The sequence below is a fragment of the Aythya ferina genome, assembly GCF_964211825.1.
Source record: "Aythya ferina genome assembly, chromosome: 2".
Lineage (NCBI taxonomy): Eukaryota > Metazoa > Chordata > Aves > Anseriformes > Anatidae > Aythya > Aythya ferina.
The window spans coordinates 34,219,019-34,237,553 of NC_140297.1; the positions used below are offsets into that span (position 1 = coordinate 34,219,019).

The following is an 18,535-nucleotide window of genomic DNA, read 5'->3' on the forward strand; positions in this document are numbered from 1 at the left end:
CTGAAGAGTGTAACTGAAGTTACTGTCAAAGCATATTGTGAAAATGAGTTGGCTGAAACAGTCACTAGCTGCTATTAATCAGAATTTCCAGTTCAGGAAAAGCACGTCCTCACCCCTCATTTAAAAGAAACCTGTACTTTGTACCACTCTACTGCAACTCCCCAGCCAGGTTACCAGCCTGACTCACTGAGCCTTTGGGCTGGGACCTTGGAATTAACAAAGATGGTCTGGTTGCTCGCTCCTGTGCAACACTAACCCCCTTTGGAAAGAGAAACATTTGGGAGTGTTTCAGTTCCATGGATAAGTTGAGCCTTGTGTAAAATTATTTTAAAAACTAGAGTGGTTGGTCCACTACAGATTCCTCATTCAGTCCTCTTGCAGAGGTGCACGCAGGATCTCTTGATAATGGGATGAAGAGGAGAAACAGTTCCCAATGTGAAACTTCTCATACCACAGAATTTCCCATACTCCATTTGAGTAACTTGGGTGTTGAGCAGTGTTTGGATCCATAAATTGAGCTAACATCTGTTACAGCCCAGCTTGAGTGCCTACTCCCTGACTTCTTACAGTATTTTAGAAATCCCGCACCCACATTGAGCCTGTGTTGTCCTGCACAGCATACATGCTTCAGGTAACGGAAGCTAACACAAAGAGCGCATGCCTTTGAAACAGCAGCTTAAGAATAAAAGCTTTGGAAGGTTAGAAGCAAATAAAGCATCATGATTAAGCAAATGCTTAAGAACAGTCAGGGGCTGAGCTATCACAAATGCGCCAGCAATACAGAGGAAGGCTCGAGGTATGCTGCTCAAAGGGCAGGGATGCCAGTTCTGAGAGGGTTTCTCAGCATCAGCATGGGACAATGAGCTGCAGCTCCCTGTGAAGTGCAGAACCATACCAGGCGTTATCTACGGGCATCGTGCCTTCAACTCCCTCCTTTTAATGGTCAGTCCCAGTGAGCGAGCTGTGAGGACAAGTAGGAGGGTGCAGGAGTTGGGAAAACAAGCCTGGTTTTCCATTCCACTTTAAAAGATAGTTCAATTATTGGTGAACACAACCCCAGTTCCCCAAATCCCTCCATCTCCATCTAAAGCATTCAGTTATGTGTCTACCCTAAATCAAGAGGAGGTGCCACCTCCCCCTTGCAGCTGGGGAGCAAGCAGCAAGTTTCCACATGTGCTCCCTGTGGCTGGTTCTGCCTATCCACACTTGCAGGGCAGTGTTCCTTACACAGCTGCACCGCACAGAGCACCAAAGTAAAGACTGGGTAAAATGCAGCCAAAAAAATGTAACTACGATTCAGATCTCACTTCAAGCCTGTTAAAAGATTCCTTCACGTTTGCCCTTGGTCATGACTTGAGCACACGTTCCTTCCAGAGCAACCCAGCCCAGCTTGTCTGCAGGAGACACACGGTGAGCTAAGGGCTGTTCCACAGACTGCGCAGCAGTGGTAGACAAAAAGATGAGGAATTACAAGCCACAGAAGTCACTGCTTGTACTGGAAAGCGCAGACATCGTAACCTGGCTGCTGGATGCCTGTGGGTGACCGTTCATTCCTACCCGGTTATTACAACAGACAGAAAACCAACCTGATCAAAGCACCACAGACACGTGGAGCAGTCAGTCATTATGCCTCATTAGTTTAAGAAAACACCACACAACTTTATCTGATGATAGGAGTTAAACTCTTTATTCCATTCAGAGGCATCTGGCAAGTGGAGCTGCATTGGGGGGCACATTACAGATGAAAAATGATCCATACTTTGTGGATATTGAAATCATTTACAGTATTTACTTTCTAGCTATTCCCAAATACTCCAAATTACCAAGTCTCATTGAAAAGAAAAACATGATTTACCATACTAAGTCTAGAAATTTAAGAGATATGACAGTATTTAAATCAGTAGATGTAAATGCAGCGCCTATTTGTAAAGTCATTTTTTATGGAAAATAATGAAGTCAAATCCTTCTCAAATGTTAAGAAAGGAATGTCAGACTGACTTAAGCCTCAACAAAAATTAAAATGCTATGACTTTTCATACTTCAGTAATTTTAAATTCATTGTAAGAAAAAAAAAATTATCCTAAAGGCTAGATGAAGGTCACTGTCAAAAAAGGAAAAGAAATTCATTTTTCTTTGCTAAATCTACAACATAAGTTTGTGGTTTTTAAACCAATTAGTAAAGAAGAGATGCAGGAAAAACACTTCAGACCATTTTCAAAATTATCTAATCTGTACAACAATGATCTTTGGGAAAATTATCTAGTCTATGTAGTAATGCCTCTATTTCAACATGAACCTAAGAGGTAGATAACAAAATGATGAAACAAATGTTTTTGCTCGTTGTGCCCCTCAAATCAGTGCAGCATGGTGATTCTGATCATCTCATGCACAAAAAACATCACAAAAAAAGGTTCAGAGGTAATAGCATGGCTCTGTCGACCACACACATACAGGCGCGCACGCGCACACACACACACACAGCAGTCTTTATGCACCATGTGTTGCCACATTTTTTTTTTTTTTTTAAACTGAGGTAGACTGAAGTTTATTGTAGAAACTTGAATGTGTCACTATTACCACAATCATCATTCAAATTACATTCGGAAATTAAAAAATTTGGTAACTTTCCTGTTATCCCTGCCTTTTGACATTTTTTTTTCTTCTCTAATGGTTGGTTGCAGAACGTGCATAAATCCTGCTGCATCTATTATAAGCCAGGCTAGAGAGGTTGTTGTTTTTTTGTTTGCTTTTTTTCTCGTAATAGTTTTCAAAACCTTCAAAGTGGCTTAGTGTGGCCCATAACAGCGGCTGGATATGTAAACTTAGCCTTTCATTATCTTTCAACGTGATCAAACACTGTTTGACCTTCCCCCATCGTGGTAACTGAAAGCAGTATGATGTGATCTGCAGACAGCAGAGACCCGCGCGGCCTCACATACGCTCTAGCAGATCGAGTGTTCTATCAAACTGAAGATGAAGCTTGCTCTTTGAACAAAATGGCAAAGTCCAAATGGGCTGCAAATGGTTAAATGTAGCATTATTAGGTAGTGATGGTCAAAGGCACAAAGGGTTCATGCATTCAATCAAGTAGCACAAAAAAAAAATTCAGCCTCTTGCAGCCTTCTAAATTTTTCCCCCAACCCCAGCCTCTTGCCATCACTTCCTTGTCCTGTTCCCAAAAAAGTACCGTCACAAACTTTTTCATCCCATCTTAAAAGAAAACTAAACGGCATTGCTGCTATCAGAATGTTGGCATCATTCACTATCTTTTGAACATTCACTGAATTTTTTTTTAAACAAATGATGGTGTTGAAGCCCTCAGAAAACCTGAGGCTATGTTTTTTTTACCCACCTTACTCCCATCAGCCAGCAGCTAGAAGTGCTCTACTATATTTTCCCCGGTAAGTCTGTAGTACTCCTGGCTGGTGGCTGATCAAATTTTAATTTTTTTTAAAAAAATAAAATGCTCAAGAACTATTAGCTTTATAAAGTATACAAAATACCAAAAAAAAAAAGCAAAAAAGGAACAATTTCTCATTGAGGTACTAAATGCCTGAGGTAGTTTAGTAAAATGCATATTTATCTTTTTATGCCCTGGCCAACACCATTCAACACTTCCCTTAGGTTATTCATGGCAGTGTTATGTAAAAATGCAACCAAATTCTTTTTAAAAAATGCCACTTGTTTCAACATTGGGACTAACACTTAAACTCTTGTCGATACCCTTGCTCTAACCCTAGCCCACCCACAATCCCACCCTCCAAATGTGTTTCTTCTTTTACAACTGGACCTATGAGAGCAATGCCTTTTCTTTTTTTTCCTTTTTTCTTTTTTTTTTTTTAACCAGTGAACTCAGAAGAGAAAGCTTCATTAAACCAAGTTCTAAAATTGTTGGGGAATAATAAGAACAATAAAAAAGACTAACGAGTTTATGTTAAATTGTGAGAATAGAACAAAAGGGAAGTGAAGGGGTCCTTATTTTAAAGCTGGGTTTCAAAAGTTTGAGAGAGCCTAAAGAATACATTCTCAGAGACAGCGTTCAACGGTTGCCTGGTCCTCGAACAGGTGATTGGCTTGGTGGATCTTCTGCATATAACTTCAACAGGTGCTCACCACCCGTCTCTCTGTTGCACAGTCTGTCTTTGGTCTGGCATCTGTCTCTGATGGGCCATTTCCTAAACCTTTATTTCCGTCTTGGCTGAGGCTGTCCGCTTTGCAATGTTTTTTGCTGTTGCTGCTGCCTTCTTACCTGAGCCAGTATTTCCTGAATTTTTCTCTGAGCAAGCTGAAGGACAGAAAGAAGAAACAACCCATGATGATGCCATGCTGCTTACAACAGACCCTGTAGGTGCTACCGGGATACAGAAAACACGGAATAACTGAGTCCCTACTACTCACTGATTACTCACTAGATAAAATACACTTTGGTTAGTCATAATGTAGTCCCCAAGCACAACTTATTTTAAACTTCTGCTTTTTCCACCTACCACAACTACCTGCGCAGTCATTTTTTCCATCTGTAATATAGAAAGCATGAGCATAGGAAGATGACTACCAACAAGACTAACTGAAGTTCCAGCCTAATTTAATTTTATTCCCTGGAGATACTATTTTGTATTTATAGGAACCACTGCTTCACTGGAGAGTGAACTAATTTTTCCGTACACAGATTCCAGAAGGTTTTAAGTTTTACAGAACTTACCAGCCTTCCCCATCTCATTTCTAAACTACAAGGCACCTGCAGCAACATGACAAAGGAATCAATCTGAACTACAAAGTTGGGTGAGGGAAGGGATCTTGTAATCCTTTTCTTTATGGCATTCAATCAACAGATCGGGAAATGTGGACAGATTGCACACACACGTGCATTTCTTGCCAGGTTCTACAGGCTTACACCCCTTTCATTTGCACCTTCAGTCCAATCCCAACCTGGGGTTTCTTTTGTGTTGAAAGTTTTAACAGTGCCAGAGCCTAAACACATCAATGGGACACTTACAAGATTGTTTTAGGTACGTGAGAGTGCAACATTGCTATAAATTTCTCTCATAGGCACGGGGAAAATTTGTTGAGCAAGGCAATTAGAGAAGCCTGGCAAGCAGTGCTTTCTGTATCCCAAACAAGTGCCTTCCATCCCGTGGCTCTGCACACAGACAGAGAAGACAGACCATGGAAACATCAAGGCAACGTAGAAATTCATTCCAGTCCTACCTGGCATGCATAGAAGTGACCAGTTATTTTCACAACCACCTGATCATTTTCATCAGGTGTCTGGTCACGAGGGACTACAACTTCTGCACTTGTCAAGTTTTGAAGCTCATTTACCTATAAATAGACAGAAAAAGTCAGATAATCTTGAACAACCAAATATCCCACAACATGCAAACCTCAAATACGCTGCTGGCCATAGAAACATCCTCTAAGTTATGGTTAAAAAAAGAAACCCACTACAGAAAGCATCTTCATGCAGCAGTGTACTTTGCAAGATGAGCCTCGTCTCTCTAACATAAATTAGCACCAAGTTCTCTAGGTTTGTAGAAGTGCTTTAAAGACTAAATACAACACAGAAGGTGTTAAATACACCACCTAAAAAAGCAGATAGATGCCACAGTGTTTGCAGTTGAGTTTACAAGCCTAAGGTCAGAAAACTCATACAACGTATAATGTAAGGAAAAATGAATGTAGAAGTATTTATAAAAAAACAGCTTCCACAAGATGGAGAATGATAAACAGAACAATGAGAAGCATCCAGACTATTTTCAGTAGCCCATCAGCTTCTGTATTGTCTGATTTACACTCCCTTTGTTTTAGAACAAAATTATATATTGCATTATATAATTCAAAAATATTCTATATGGCCAATTTTTCAAATATTTTAATCCTTTAATCTCTTAGTACTGCAAGTAATAAGGCTGCCTCCTGACACACAACTTCAAGACCCCATTGTACTCAATGATGGGGACCCAAGACTGAATTGGTTTTTTGCTAATATCAACTAGCTCCTGATTAACAAGCGTACGGAAAATAGAAGAGTACCAGCACGCTTGCAGGGCTGAAGATCTCAGTTCTATTACTTTATGCAACAAACTGATCTGAAGGGATGCCATTAGTTAAGACAGAGCAAATCACTGTGTTTGTTTGTTTTTATCATATTGAACATGTCCTAATTTTCTACCATTTTTTAGTTATGCTTTCAATTCAGGACAGAAATGCCACCTGTGGGAATGTAATGGAAGAACAACACTTTTACTAACAAAGCCTCTGACTACAAGTATCTTTGACTACAAGTATCTTTTAAAAAAAAACTTTTGAAATATATCATTCTGTGAGATTCTTGAGACAACAGAAAGTTTAACAAATACAATTAAGAAAACAACACCAGCTTTAACTTAACTTCAACGGATTAGCTATTAGTTAGCTAAATCTTTAAGTCTTATATGTATACATACAATGAAGAAACGTAACTGAATAACACGTTTTGTTCCAGCTACTTACTGTTTTGCCTCCTTTACCAATAACTCTACCAGCAGCATAGGATGGCACTTTTATATGAGCCTCAAGTTTCACTTCTTCTTTAGGTCCAAAGAAATTTTCTTCTTTAAGTTTTCCATAGATTCTCCCTTGAGCCTGCAAAAGTGTTTCCAGTTAAAGAATGTGCTTACTGAAATCTAGTTAACTTCAAAGAAATTCCACAGAAAGGAGCATTTTCAATGCACAACCCCGACAAACCATTTTCCCCAATAAATGCAATAGCTATCAACAGCTATTTTTCTGAAGTATGTCTTTGTACCAAACTAGGAAGCAGTGTGGTACAACTTTAAAGATTGCACAACAAACCAGTGAATCAAGGAATTATTTAAAAAAGATCATTATTACTCCATTTTTCAGTAGAAATGTTGCTTTTAAAATAAGCTATTACATCTCTATAGAGGTAAAGAGTAGTAGAGAGAAGAACCGTCTGGCTGAAGCATTTTTTTTTTATTACACCCAGAAGCACAGAACACAGTTAATTGGCTCAGAAGCCTTTTTTTTTTTCTTTAAGGGATGCTAAACTAAAAAAAAAAGTCACAGGACAAAGACTTCACTTACAGCAAGCTGCTTAGTTTAACACTCAATTACAACATATTGCTTAAAAAATAAATAAATCAGAGCTAGCTCCATTTTCTGAAGTGGAAAATTAAAGCTGTCTAGATCTAAATGGCACCGTGGGAACATGATCCCTTCAGCCTGCACACAGTTGCCTTTTCTGGGGAATATGCAAGTGCCAGGTAGCAAGAAGGATGCCCACTGAGACTAAGCCATTGAATCTCACTGATCTTTAAAAGACATTTATTTCCTCATTGCCTGCCATTTGTCAAGGAATTCCTGAGAGTGACAACTGGAGTTTCATCTCTGCATATCCTAGAAGCACTGAAAGATTAATTCTATTGAGGTACTGAAGAGAGATGCTCTGTGAAGAGCAGAAACCTATGGTCAAAGCCTTTCCAGTTCAGGTCCTTTTTCTTCTCCTTTAAATGAGACCCACCAGCCCTGTCACTGCACACCCCTAAGTGCAGCCACCTTCCTGGCAGGCCACCAATGCAACAGAATACAAAGTTCAGGAAGACCGTGTGAACGGGTAATTAGGTTCAATAGTGGCAGTTTATCTTATCTCATGTCCTCAAGCCTAGTCAAGTTCACTCTATTCCAAAACAGGTAAGATGAAAGACGTTTTGTGACCTTGGAGCTGAAAGTACTTGGTATTTTTGTAGGTCTGACTCCATGTAAACAGTTCGGGGAAAAAAAACAAAACCTGTAGTGTATGGCTTTGGCCCAGGTAGGAGACGCACTATGGGGAAAAAGGCACACATGCATTACTGTTGAATGACAGAACAAGGTGGGATGTTGGTTTTAGAAAGACTTGTGGTGTTAGAAATGTATTTACTGTCTTCTCGCTTGTTGAAAGAGTCTTTAAGGAAAGGAAACAACTAGGTTGGCAAGTTCTTTGCAGTAAAACAGTGGCTGAAATATGTTGTCTACACTTGATTCCACTTCCACTGCACATGTCCCACATCCAAAGCTACGAGATCCCCTCTGAATGCTGGCATCTGGGCATGCCTAAACTCTAGGGAGCACTGCAGCAGAGGCTGTAAACAGCAGCTTATTCTCACCCTTCTTCCAGCTCCCTTGCTAATAAATGGTCCCGCATACCGCAACGTCCTCGGGCTACTGCAGCTGAGGAAGAAAGGGGTGCAGCCACTGCAGCTACCACTGACATGAATCACACAACGGAACACAATGTAGTAGGGAAAGGATGCCAAACTCACAGGCTCTGCGCTGACACGGCCTCTCTGAGAGCTGGTTACTCATTTGAGCAGCAACCAGTCCCTCTTCGAATTGCTGTGCACCCAGACTACATTCTTGTTGTGTAACAAGAGCCTGTGCTCAGAGATGGAGAAGACACTTACACAGAGCTGCGGTGGTGATAAAAGAAAGGACTGAACTCTGCCCATCCCCAGCAAGAGGGCATTGCTCAAGGAGCAGTAAAGAGCTATGGGGGCTGCAGTGATGGAAGACCTAAGGGATAGTCCCTCTCCTTCTCGAGGCCTGCATTCTCAGGAACACTGGACAATACAGTGATCCCTCTTTGCAGGCAGAAGCCTAAGTGTAGAGAAGTAGCTGATGTTTAATTTGATGTGGTTTTAGCCAAAGCAGGGGGTGCAGAGAAAGAAGACTTTCTGCAAAGGGTCCAGGCTGGGGAAAGAACTTGGCAGAAGAGCCCTGTGGTACTCCAAGCCAACATTGTGGAGGAAGCCTACGGTCAAGCCTTTGCCTACATGAAAGTCAAGACAAGGGGCACCCAAATCCACTTGGGCCTGCTACTCAAGGGTTCGCTAATATCTGACAAAGAAAAGGTCCTGAAAAATCCAACCTTGTGCTGATCCCAGGTCATGAAAATGCCTCCTATGTGGAGAACGCCGTGTGACCAAGCCTACATGTACACGGAAAACCTCCAGGAGGCAGAGCTTCTAAGTTATGCTTTGCACTCAGTAGCTTTTCAAATCTATATGGTAAGCAACTGAGCAACAATCCCAAATGCATCCAGATCACTGTTACTCCTGTAAAATACCTGCCCTGATATTTCTCCAAAACTCCTGAAGGCATTCATGAAACTGATTCTAGATATGCCTGAAGTTTGTGTACTTTCTCCCTGCAAGACACCCTGAAGCAAAAATACAAAGCCAAAAACAAGAACAGGCAAGAGAGCAATGCCAGGACATGAACTCTCAGGTGACTTCCTACCTGCTTGGGGCCTCATCTGTGAGGAAATTGAGCTGCTGCACTGAGCCATCTGCACCCCTGTTAGCGTGGTCAACTCCTTTTGGCGGTAACTAGATTTAGCCCTTGGCACTTAAGGCAGAAGGCCGCCCCACAACTCAATTTGAACACAAATGGGATAATAGTGTTGGAGTATCTCCGTGCAGTTGTAGTGTAAATACAATTACAAGCCTTGCCTTTATCTGCAGAGCCACCCAAACAGCACTTTCCAGTCAGCATGCAACAGTAACCTGCGGAGACTCAGTCTCATCTTGTTACTGTTATAACAATTAAACACACTACCCTATTACAGGTACTAAGGCAGGCTACAAAGACAACTGTTGCTCTCATAGCCCAAAAATGAGAATGAGGAATGCAATATGGTCACATTGACACGCTAGACTTGATCCTAACTTGTGTGGAACTGCTGCCAGTTTGCAGATGACCAGAACACAGCCCCTGATGGTACTCATATATTCATGAAATACCTTTCAGCAAAAGGAAAGCAAAAATAAGAGATATTATTTACTAAATTTCTGAATACACTTCAGTTTGAACTGAGCGGTTAGATTTCAGTATTGCCCCTTGCAGCACAAAGGCCACTACAGATTGACAAGTTTTTATGTGGCATACCTTAAACTGAGCTTCTGGAGGTCCAGTGATGATAACCATTCTCAGCTTGGCATCTGGTCCTTCAGCAGGGGCAATCTGGAATGGATAAACATAGCTTTTGGTAGCTGTCTTTTGAAGGAATCATTTAAAGCCACCTCCTCCCCGTTTCAGTCTCACATTCTGTTCAAGAGTGAAAAGTTATTCATTACTGCAGCAGCATTACACTTCAGTCATGATGGGCTTGTTCTCTTTAAAGTGCATTAATTAGCTGTAATGAAATGTGGAGAAATTGGCTAAACCATAAGCAAGCTCACTTCTGAAAATTAAAGGCATAACTGCTCATCCACATATGGCAAAATCCCACAAGCAATTTTCATGTGGCTACGAGGGATGCAAAACATGTAGCCTTCAAAAAGAAAAGCATGGTTAATAGGCTGAGATTCTTATCCTTGCCTGCTAACTTAAATAGTCTAACGAGTTTTGCTCATTAGCAGAAGTTCGCATCTGTCCCCCTGAGAGCAGAAGATCACTTTACTGTTGTAACTAATCAGGTCCAAAACATTCCTCCACACTGGACAATGAGTTCACAGTTTCCAAGGGTTTTCTATCTCCAGACGTTTGTGTGACCCAAATAAAAATTAAGCTCCACCAGAGCTGAGACAGAGACGCCTGCAGGGTCTTTAGCAGTTCATGTCACCACAAAAGTAAGATTTCTGTGGGTGTTGTTCTCAGACTCCATTGACATTAAATAATTCAAACTAGCCTCTGACATTCTGGATGAATCTTTTGTTTATCACAACTGACATTTCCATTGTTGCGTCTACTATTACATAGCTGCTGTTGAATGGGCAATATTTTAAACACTACAGGATTTCATCTTAGCTGTTGGCATGGGGATGTTATTCATATTTAACAGCTGTAGTTTATTTCAGACAAATTACCAGTCACCATGCATCATTTTCACTAAAGAATTTTGCTAACCAAAGTTTATATAATTATTCATATTGTACCCTGAGATGGAGAATATATTACATGCTAGTTATCTGGTTTGCATATTTATTTTTCATACCATTTCTGCATTCCGATCGGCTACAGCTAAAAATACACATTCACTTTACAACAGTGCATTTACTCAAACACCAAGATGGGGCATGGTGGTAAGGGCAAGCACAGGATAAGTACATTCACTCTTTGGAGCGCAGTAATTTTACAGGGGTAAAATTTTAAGGCACATTTGGCATCAGCTGACTGAACAGAGCTTCGCCTACTGATTTCCATTCCGGTAAGATGGATGTTGTAGTTTGCCTTTCAGTTACCTCAGTTTTTCTTAGTCAAAGTCTGCTTCTTCATTGACATTTTAGGAAAAATGTTTTCCATCAAGTCTTCATTAACTATGCATAAGATGCAAAGATATAAGTGTTCTGGGACATTTCTTGCTTTGCTCTCATCTTGGGATGGCCTGTTCTCCACAGCTGGAGCAGCACCTTGCCGAGGGCTATGAGAGAAGCATGTACCAACTGGAGCATTTCGAAGTCTGAAGGGGCAATCTAAGAGCCTTCAGTGTTAATTCTGTCTGCCTGCTTTTGGAAGGAGCAGTTATATACACGTACAATTATTATTCAAGTGGTGAATTTTTAACTTCTGAGGGAAATATCTTCACATTCCTAACAGAAATGCCTTTACATTGCTAACTTGGGGGGAGTCTTCCATATGCTGAGTTACCATCAGACACCTTCATACACCCAAAATCAGCAGTGCCCATCCCAGCTCTTTCAAAGACAGGAAGGGGAACTGGAGGAATTATTTTATAAGCTAAGAGATGCTAGTGTTCCCAACAGGCCCCAACACTCCCCTGCAAGGTGGAGAACCTCTGCCTGGCTCTAAGTAACTCCGTCTACAGAAGGCCCACGCCAAGCCTGCCCCGCCAAGCAGCAGCCTCTGGCACAGGAACACAACCCAAGGCCATCAGCAGCCGCGTGCGCCTCTGAAGCACTGGGCTGACCACAGCCTTATGCAGAGCCCCTGTGCATCTGCAGTTTATTTAGTCTTATTTTGTGGCTAACTAGTTTCATCAGATCTACAAAGCTCAGCACGAGCACAAAGAAAATGCATGCGGATGTAAAATGTTTTCATATGTAACTATCTCCAGCACTGCTCAAAACAAGCTCAGAGCATCATGCACAAAGCCTTACTTCCTCCCAAAAGCACGATTACTAGTTTGGAAAGCTAGACATTACTCCAGCAGCACTCCCTCAAGCTCTTCACTAAGAGCACAGATTCCTGGCTTCGTGATTTATTATTTTGCTCAGAAGTTGCAATAAAGGGCAGGCTGTCAGCACAAGGGAAGTTTAGAAGTTTCAAGTAAGTTTGTTCTAGCTGTCACATTTGACAATTGTTTTCCCACAAAGACAGGACTGCTGCTCCATGTTGTTTGGTCAGAGTTGAATTTGTGTTTTTATCCTAGTTAATAATCTTACCCAAAACCCATAACTTCCGGATTTAACAAGCATATCCTATATCCATACAGTTCCTTTAAGGCTTCATCCTACTTCCACAGAAATCTTCCTCACCTTACTGTTTATTGAAGGAACAAAAGACCAGAGCTTTAAGAAGCTTAATTTCAACTAATACAGGTACATTAAGCACGTTGAGTAGATGGGGTGCCAGCTAGTAAAAGCAGCCCGAGGCCACTGTTAGCCAGATGTGTGAGAAACGCAGGAAACTCCCTTTCCATTAAACTGTCTTCCAAGGACCAACCAACGAACTAGTTTGGACTGGCTCTCAGAGGTCCAGGTTATTCTGCATTTCTCTCCACCTGGCAGTACCCTTCCATGTACCGCTTCATCTTTAGATACAAACCAGAGAGGGAGGGAAGAAATCCATGTGATACATCACACCTCCATGCAAGACAGATTCAATGAAGAATCAACACCTTACACCTCCTTCCATCCAAACTTCCCCACTAAAAGTATGACTATTAGTGCTCTACTAACGTAAACCACCCAGGCAGTATAACAGATATTTAGTACCCATCTTAATAAAAGATGGAGTTGGGCAGCGTGCTGGTTCATTGACTGGCCAGTACATTTGTTGGCATTCAGCAAGCCACACGCAATGCTCACCCTCTGGGGTTCTCTGAACATTTTGCCCTGCACACTTAGATGAACACCTTCCAGGAGAAGCCAAGCCTCTCTGGCTCCACCAAGCTTCACTCAGCAGAGACACCTCCTGCCCCTTCAGCAGATCCCTGCTCCATAGCCCTCACTGAACAGGCCACATCTCCTGAGCAAAAAGGAGAAAGCGCTTGTTTCATTTGCTCAGGAAATCTTCAGTCTAACAGCAGATAACAAAGCACTGCAGAAAACTGCATGGTTTAGGCCAAGACATTATCATTGCAGCACAGAATAGCAGAACTGGCCATTTTTCAAGAAAAAAAAAGCTCCAGCACCTAGAAAAGCTATCTGTAGTTACAACGGTATTCCTAGCAGAAACCCAAGGCTTTCCTACAACTCCTACAACTGCCGCTGTTACTAACCCCACCCCTACAGACAGAGGAATCAAGGATTTAACCAAACTGGTTCAAATTCAAACTTATGCTTCCACGATGACTTCCTCTGCAAACCATCTTGCTCTCCCCTCACCGAGTTGGTCAACACAAGCGGGCAGATGTTAAAGCAGGGCGCTAAGGTAATCACACTGTCAAAATGCAAGCTGAGCCAGGAACCCAGGTTAAAGCAGAGGTTTTAAAACACAAGCGCTTCACTGCGGAGCCACCAGAGCCTAACAGCCCTGCCTGGTCCATCCAGAGCAAAGCGAGAGTGGTCACAGTAGCAGGAGACATCACCTGTGCAGTTGTTTTTAGGAGGGGAGTTTACCTCACCAATTTTCACTTCACGGAAAGCAAGAAGAAAGCCTTTAAGCACCGCATCATTAAGACTTAAGTCTGTTTCTAAGAAATCAAGACCACCAAAGTAGCTTTCTTTCCAGCTTATATTTCACACCTCAGGAGACGTTTGAAAACATGCTTCTAATTATCTTGTCTCAAGGAAGATTAAAAGATGATTTATAAACAAATGTACCATTTATCACATCACATTCTAAGCACGGAGTGGGGGAGGACATTCACAAAAACATGGCTTGTACAAACTTGCTGGAAGTGTCGTGGAGAATAGACAAAGTTAGTCAGTGTAATAATACCTTAATAGATGCGCCTGCAAAACGAGAAAGTTGTTTGATGTGCTGTCCCTGCTTGCCAATAATAGCTCCAACTGCCAAGGCTGGGATGAACAGATGAACAGTCTCAGACTCGGGCTGTTGCTGTGGGGAAAAAGGAAATATGCAGTGAATGTTTTTGAACATTATGAATCAGACTGACAGGAAAACTGGTATGGAACAAGCATGCATGGAAATGAGGGAGCAATCTTATGATGCCCTCTGAAGTCTGAATATTAAGGGTCTGCCTTTTCTCTGGAAATCATTGAAATCACAGAACATGAAAGAACAGTTTGAGCCAAAAGAGGATTCTTCTGTCTTTTAGAAAATAATTGCAATTTTCATGCTAAGAAGTTCTTCTAAAAACCATCGAGCCGTTGCTTCTTCACAAGGCATTCGTTCTTACCTGTCACTGTCTTGATGCGTTTCCACATGCAAGACTCTGCAGATGAGGCTGCCACAAGTGAACGGGCTGCAGTCAGAGCAGCCAAACTCTTTCTAGTTTTCCTAGCTATTTTTTTTTTCTTTTTTTTAATTTTAGATTGTGCTGAGGGATGCACAAAAAGCCTCAGAGTTACATATACGCTACAATTTCCTTTGTGTGGGAGTACTCTGGAATGATAGCCAGCGTGAAAACTGCCAGTGGTTCCTCCTGGGTAACATTATGCAACAGCCGGGGTCCTGGCGGTGGGCCCAAGGCAGGCCGGCAAATTCAAGGCAAGATGAGGCACTCGTACCAGTGAGAGGGCCCGAGCGCTGCGCCCACTGCAGACCAGGCACCACCGCGGTTTTCTCTATGGCTTTTGAGCAGACAGCCCAGCTGGAGAACACCATCTCACACTCGAGATCCTCTTTACATGCTGCATAGCACTGATCAGGCTGCAGGGCTACGTATGCTCCGCTAAACCCTACTTATTTTACCAGCCTCAGGAGCAGCTTCTGAAGAGCTCATCTTGGGCTAGCGGAGCACCGCCGAGTACCCACTACACTGCAGTGCCATTAATCCATCCGTTTATGTCAGGATTACTTCTCAAAAGCACTTCACGCAAGCCCTTCTGTGAACTAGAAGGCATTGAAGACCTCTATTGAAAAAAATTCCTTCCACTGAGTCGCCCTCGCGTGCAGCTTCTGAATTTGTTGCCTTCATCCCTAGCAGGAGGGCCAGTGAGCCCTCTTCCTGCAGGGGTCTTCAAGGGAAAGACCTTCACCTCCACCCTCAGTGCCTGCCCCAGGGCCCAGCCCCAGCACCCACTGGCAGAGCAGGGGGACCAGCCCGGCTCCCTTTGCTCTCCTGTGCATCGTGGGGAGGTGACAGGCCCACATGCAGAGCCTCACCAAAGCAGCCTCTGCTGCTATACTTTAAGAAACAGACACCCTCTATGCAACAGAAAACAAAAAGCTGCTAATTTTGTTGTAATCCAACAACAAGAAGCTATCACTACTTTAATTTAAGCGTCTCAGGAACTTCTTTCAAAGTCCCAGCATGCTAACCGTAAACAAATGAGAATGAAAAGCTCCTTTCCAAGTTTTACCGCTTTCTTTCGGTAAACACAAGTCAGCCGTAACCTCAGGGGAAACAATTCCAGGAACAGCTCCATGGACCAGGTGAAGAAACCCCAAAATAGGGCATTTAGGATAGAAACGCACTCTGCCAGTTGCTTTAGGTGATCGCACCCCTTACACAGCTTGCCCCGTGTTTCCACAGCAGCGTTCACAGGCAGCTTGTGCTGATCTTAGCCCATGTTTTCTCCTGGACCCAGGATCCAGCCCCCCACAGCCAGCCTCCCGGCTCCTCCTCGTGACTTGGGGCCAGCAGGACAGCGGCTCCGGCTGATGTGTGGTGCCGGCGGAGGGTCCCTGACCTGAATAACCACAGAGCCACACAAATGGCAGTCCTGGAGCAAGGGAGGAAGCGAGAGTAACTAGGTCAGGGCATGGGAAAAGGTGGAGCAGCCTTTTTAGTCTGCCTAGAGAAAGGTTTAAACGATCTCAAGAACTACGCCCTGAAAGTACGTAGCTGTAATGAAAGATAGCAGTCATTTCGGTAGAGATGTTGAACCACTTTCCAGCAGATTACTCATTTTCTCCTCTTATTGCTACCAACATCCTGTGAGTGTACTCAGAGTAAATCCTTTTACATCTTCATCGTGAATCCAGCAAGATTTCCAGTAATTTGGAAACGCTACCGTGGATGCCTGGCTGATGGCATCATGTTGGAGAAGTTTCTGAACGGATACAAATTGGCGAGACATTTGTATGTTCCAGTTGTGTTGCGAGGACCCATGCTACCTGCACTGGGTGTAGACGCAATGACTCTTTGCAGCCAAGCACAAACAGCTTAACAGACAGCTTAGCTGCTCTTTGCAGTGACCACTACCTTCAGTTATCCCCACACCAACTCCTGCAAGAGTCCACTGCCAAATATTTCCTCCCCACGTGCAGCTCCAGCCCTCCCCGTCCCAGCTCCACTTTAAGCTAACTCCTACAACGCTGCTATAGATCAAACATGCAGCCTGAGCTGGGTGTCAAGAAGTTGCGCAGCTTCTGCCTCGATCCACCTCCAGACATCTCTCTCCTGTACAAACAAAGCAAACTTCATTACTTTTGTTTGCAGGTATTTTCTGCCTCCCCTCTGTTGCCATCTGCCTGCAGCCCAGTTTTCCCCTCTTCTTCCCAAAGCTTGATTTCCAGCCGCTCTCTTGGCTAGGTTCAATTCACCACCGAAATTCCTTTCTGCTGCCTCACCCTTAAACATGAAACAGGGGCAAACAAAGGCAACTGGAGACAGAAGACATACACGTGCCTTCCCAACGCTACAGCCCGCAGCTCTCTCCCCATCCATCCTTATAATTTTGACTTGCTAATATTTATTTATGCATTGTGAGTGAGGATCCTTAACATCACAATCCCATTTTGGTGTAATAGTGATATATGTTTATTAGGGAAAGGAGGAGAATTTGTCCATACTGAGCTGATTGCATATCATCATTTTTCATATTCTTGTTTGCAGAAGTACATTGGCACGTGTGTAACCAAATTCATCTCCAGTATAATACAGGATTTAGAGAAATTACGTCCATTTCCTCAGCCACACCAATTTTTAATCACTCAACAGAAATATTTTGTTTTAAATGATTTGTTTTAAAGCATGAACATCAAAAAAGACAGGTCTTTCTTTTTTTTCTTTTGGCAGAAATCAAGTGTAACAAAGACTTCAGGAGCAAATAAATTGAACTTGGAGTTATGATAATCTGTTCATGTCCTTACCCACAATAATTTAAAAATAATTTTATATTTACTGGAAGACTTTCTTCCAAAAGAAACACATCAAAACATAATGCAATGACTGCACCACCCATCAATCTCACAGATGCTTCTGGTGAGCTTAGGAGGGGAAAAAAGTCAACTATAATTTAATCTTCTCCATGCCATGCCACATAAGTCATGTAGCTTTCCAGGAACTTCTAGCATGAGTTATATCAGAAATAGATTCCTAGATCTTAAACATATGTTAGAGGCACTAAATTTAGGAAACTCTTTTCCAAATGTGTGCAATCTGAGCTTCACATTCACTCCCATCACAAGGCCAAAAGCAGCTTCCTTAAATGTATAGTTAAAATTTAAGGACTAAAATGCCTATATTTTGGAGAATAGTCATCCATTTGGACTCCAGAGAACACCCTGCAGTTCATCTTATAGTTGTCTTTCTAAATTTAGAGTGCTACTAAAAAGACTGTTTCCAAGCTATGAGGACAGGGGGAAAGATGCTTTATCAGGTCATGTTTATTGTGCTTTAACAGGAGCTGTAGCACTCTAAGATAAGTTCACTAAGATTTACAGTGAATTTATCATGTTACCAGGTTTATAGCCTCCTTAGAGAACAATGAATCTTTTTTTTTTTTTCTTTCAGAATTTTAAAACTTCTTAAAGATAGTTAGCTTGTGATAGGTCTTCATCATCTTTTTACTTTGAAAGGCCTTAACTGTATGGTTATAACACGTATGTGTTTTTCAGTGTAAAGATTAAAGTAGCATGCACTCTTTATCAAAGCTGCAGAGTTCATTGATCATGGAATTAGTAGTAGTACTCATCAACTAGTTTTTGACACCAGTAAGGTCTCCTGCATGTGGAGAGTTGTTTGTACTCTATGCTTCCCAGTTAACTTCATTTTCCACCCGCATGACAAAATAGTTTGTTCAAGACCAGCCCTGGGAACTGACTTCACATAAACATATAGAAAAACAACTTGAAAAGTATGAATCTAAGCTCTTCAAGTCACATCTGGTCCATATGTCCACCTGAACTTCTAAGTAAGCACCTCAGATGTCTGTGGTGCACAGAACTCTTTTGCCCCAGCAATATTTGTTAGATGGGCTCAGGACTAGTTGCTTCCTAATTTTATCCAGGTCCAAATAAT

General features: G+C 42.2%; 1 protein-coding gene across 3 annotated transcripts in view; it reads right to left on the minus strand.

Moving 5' to 3' along the window:
* Nucleotides 1-1,659: 1,659 nt before the first annotated feature.
* The window catches only part of IGF2BP3 (insulin like growth factor 2 mRNA binding protein 3), a 110,285-nt gene continuing 93,409 nt past the window's right edge, over nt 1,660-18,535 (minus strand). For 2 of the 3 annotated variants that reach the window (XM_084508426.1, XM_084508425.1), the window contains 5 exons: nt 14,104-14,223; nt 9,928-10,002; nt 6,493-6,624; nt 5,209-5,322; nt 1,660-4,285 (listed from right to left, as the gene is read on the minus strand). In XM_084508426.1, coding sequence (XP_084364552.1) covers nt 4,184-4,285; nt 5,209-5,322; nt 6,493-6,624; nt 9,928-10,002; nt 14,104-14,223 — 543 coding nt within the window. In that variant the 3' untranslated portion in view covers nt 1,660-4,183. The remainder of the gene's footprint in view (nt 4,286-5,208; nt 5,323-6,492; nt 6,625-9,927; nt 10,003-14,103; nt 14,224-18,535) is intronic. The other variant, XM_084508427.1, reaches the window with a different exon arrangement.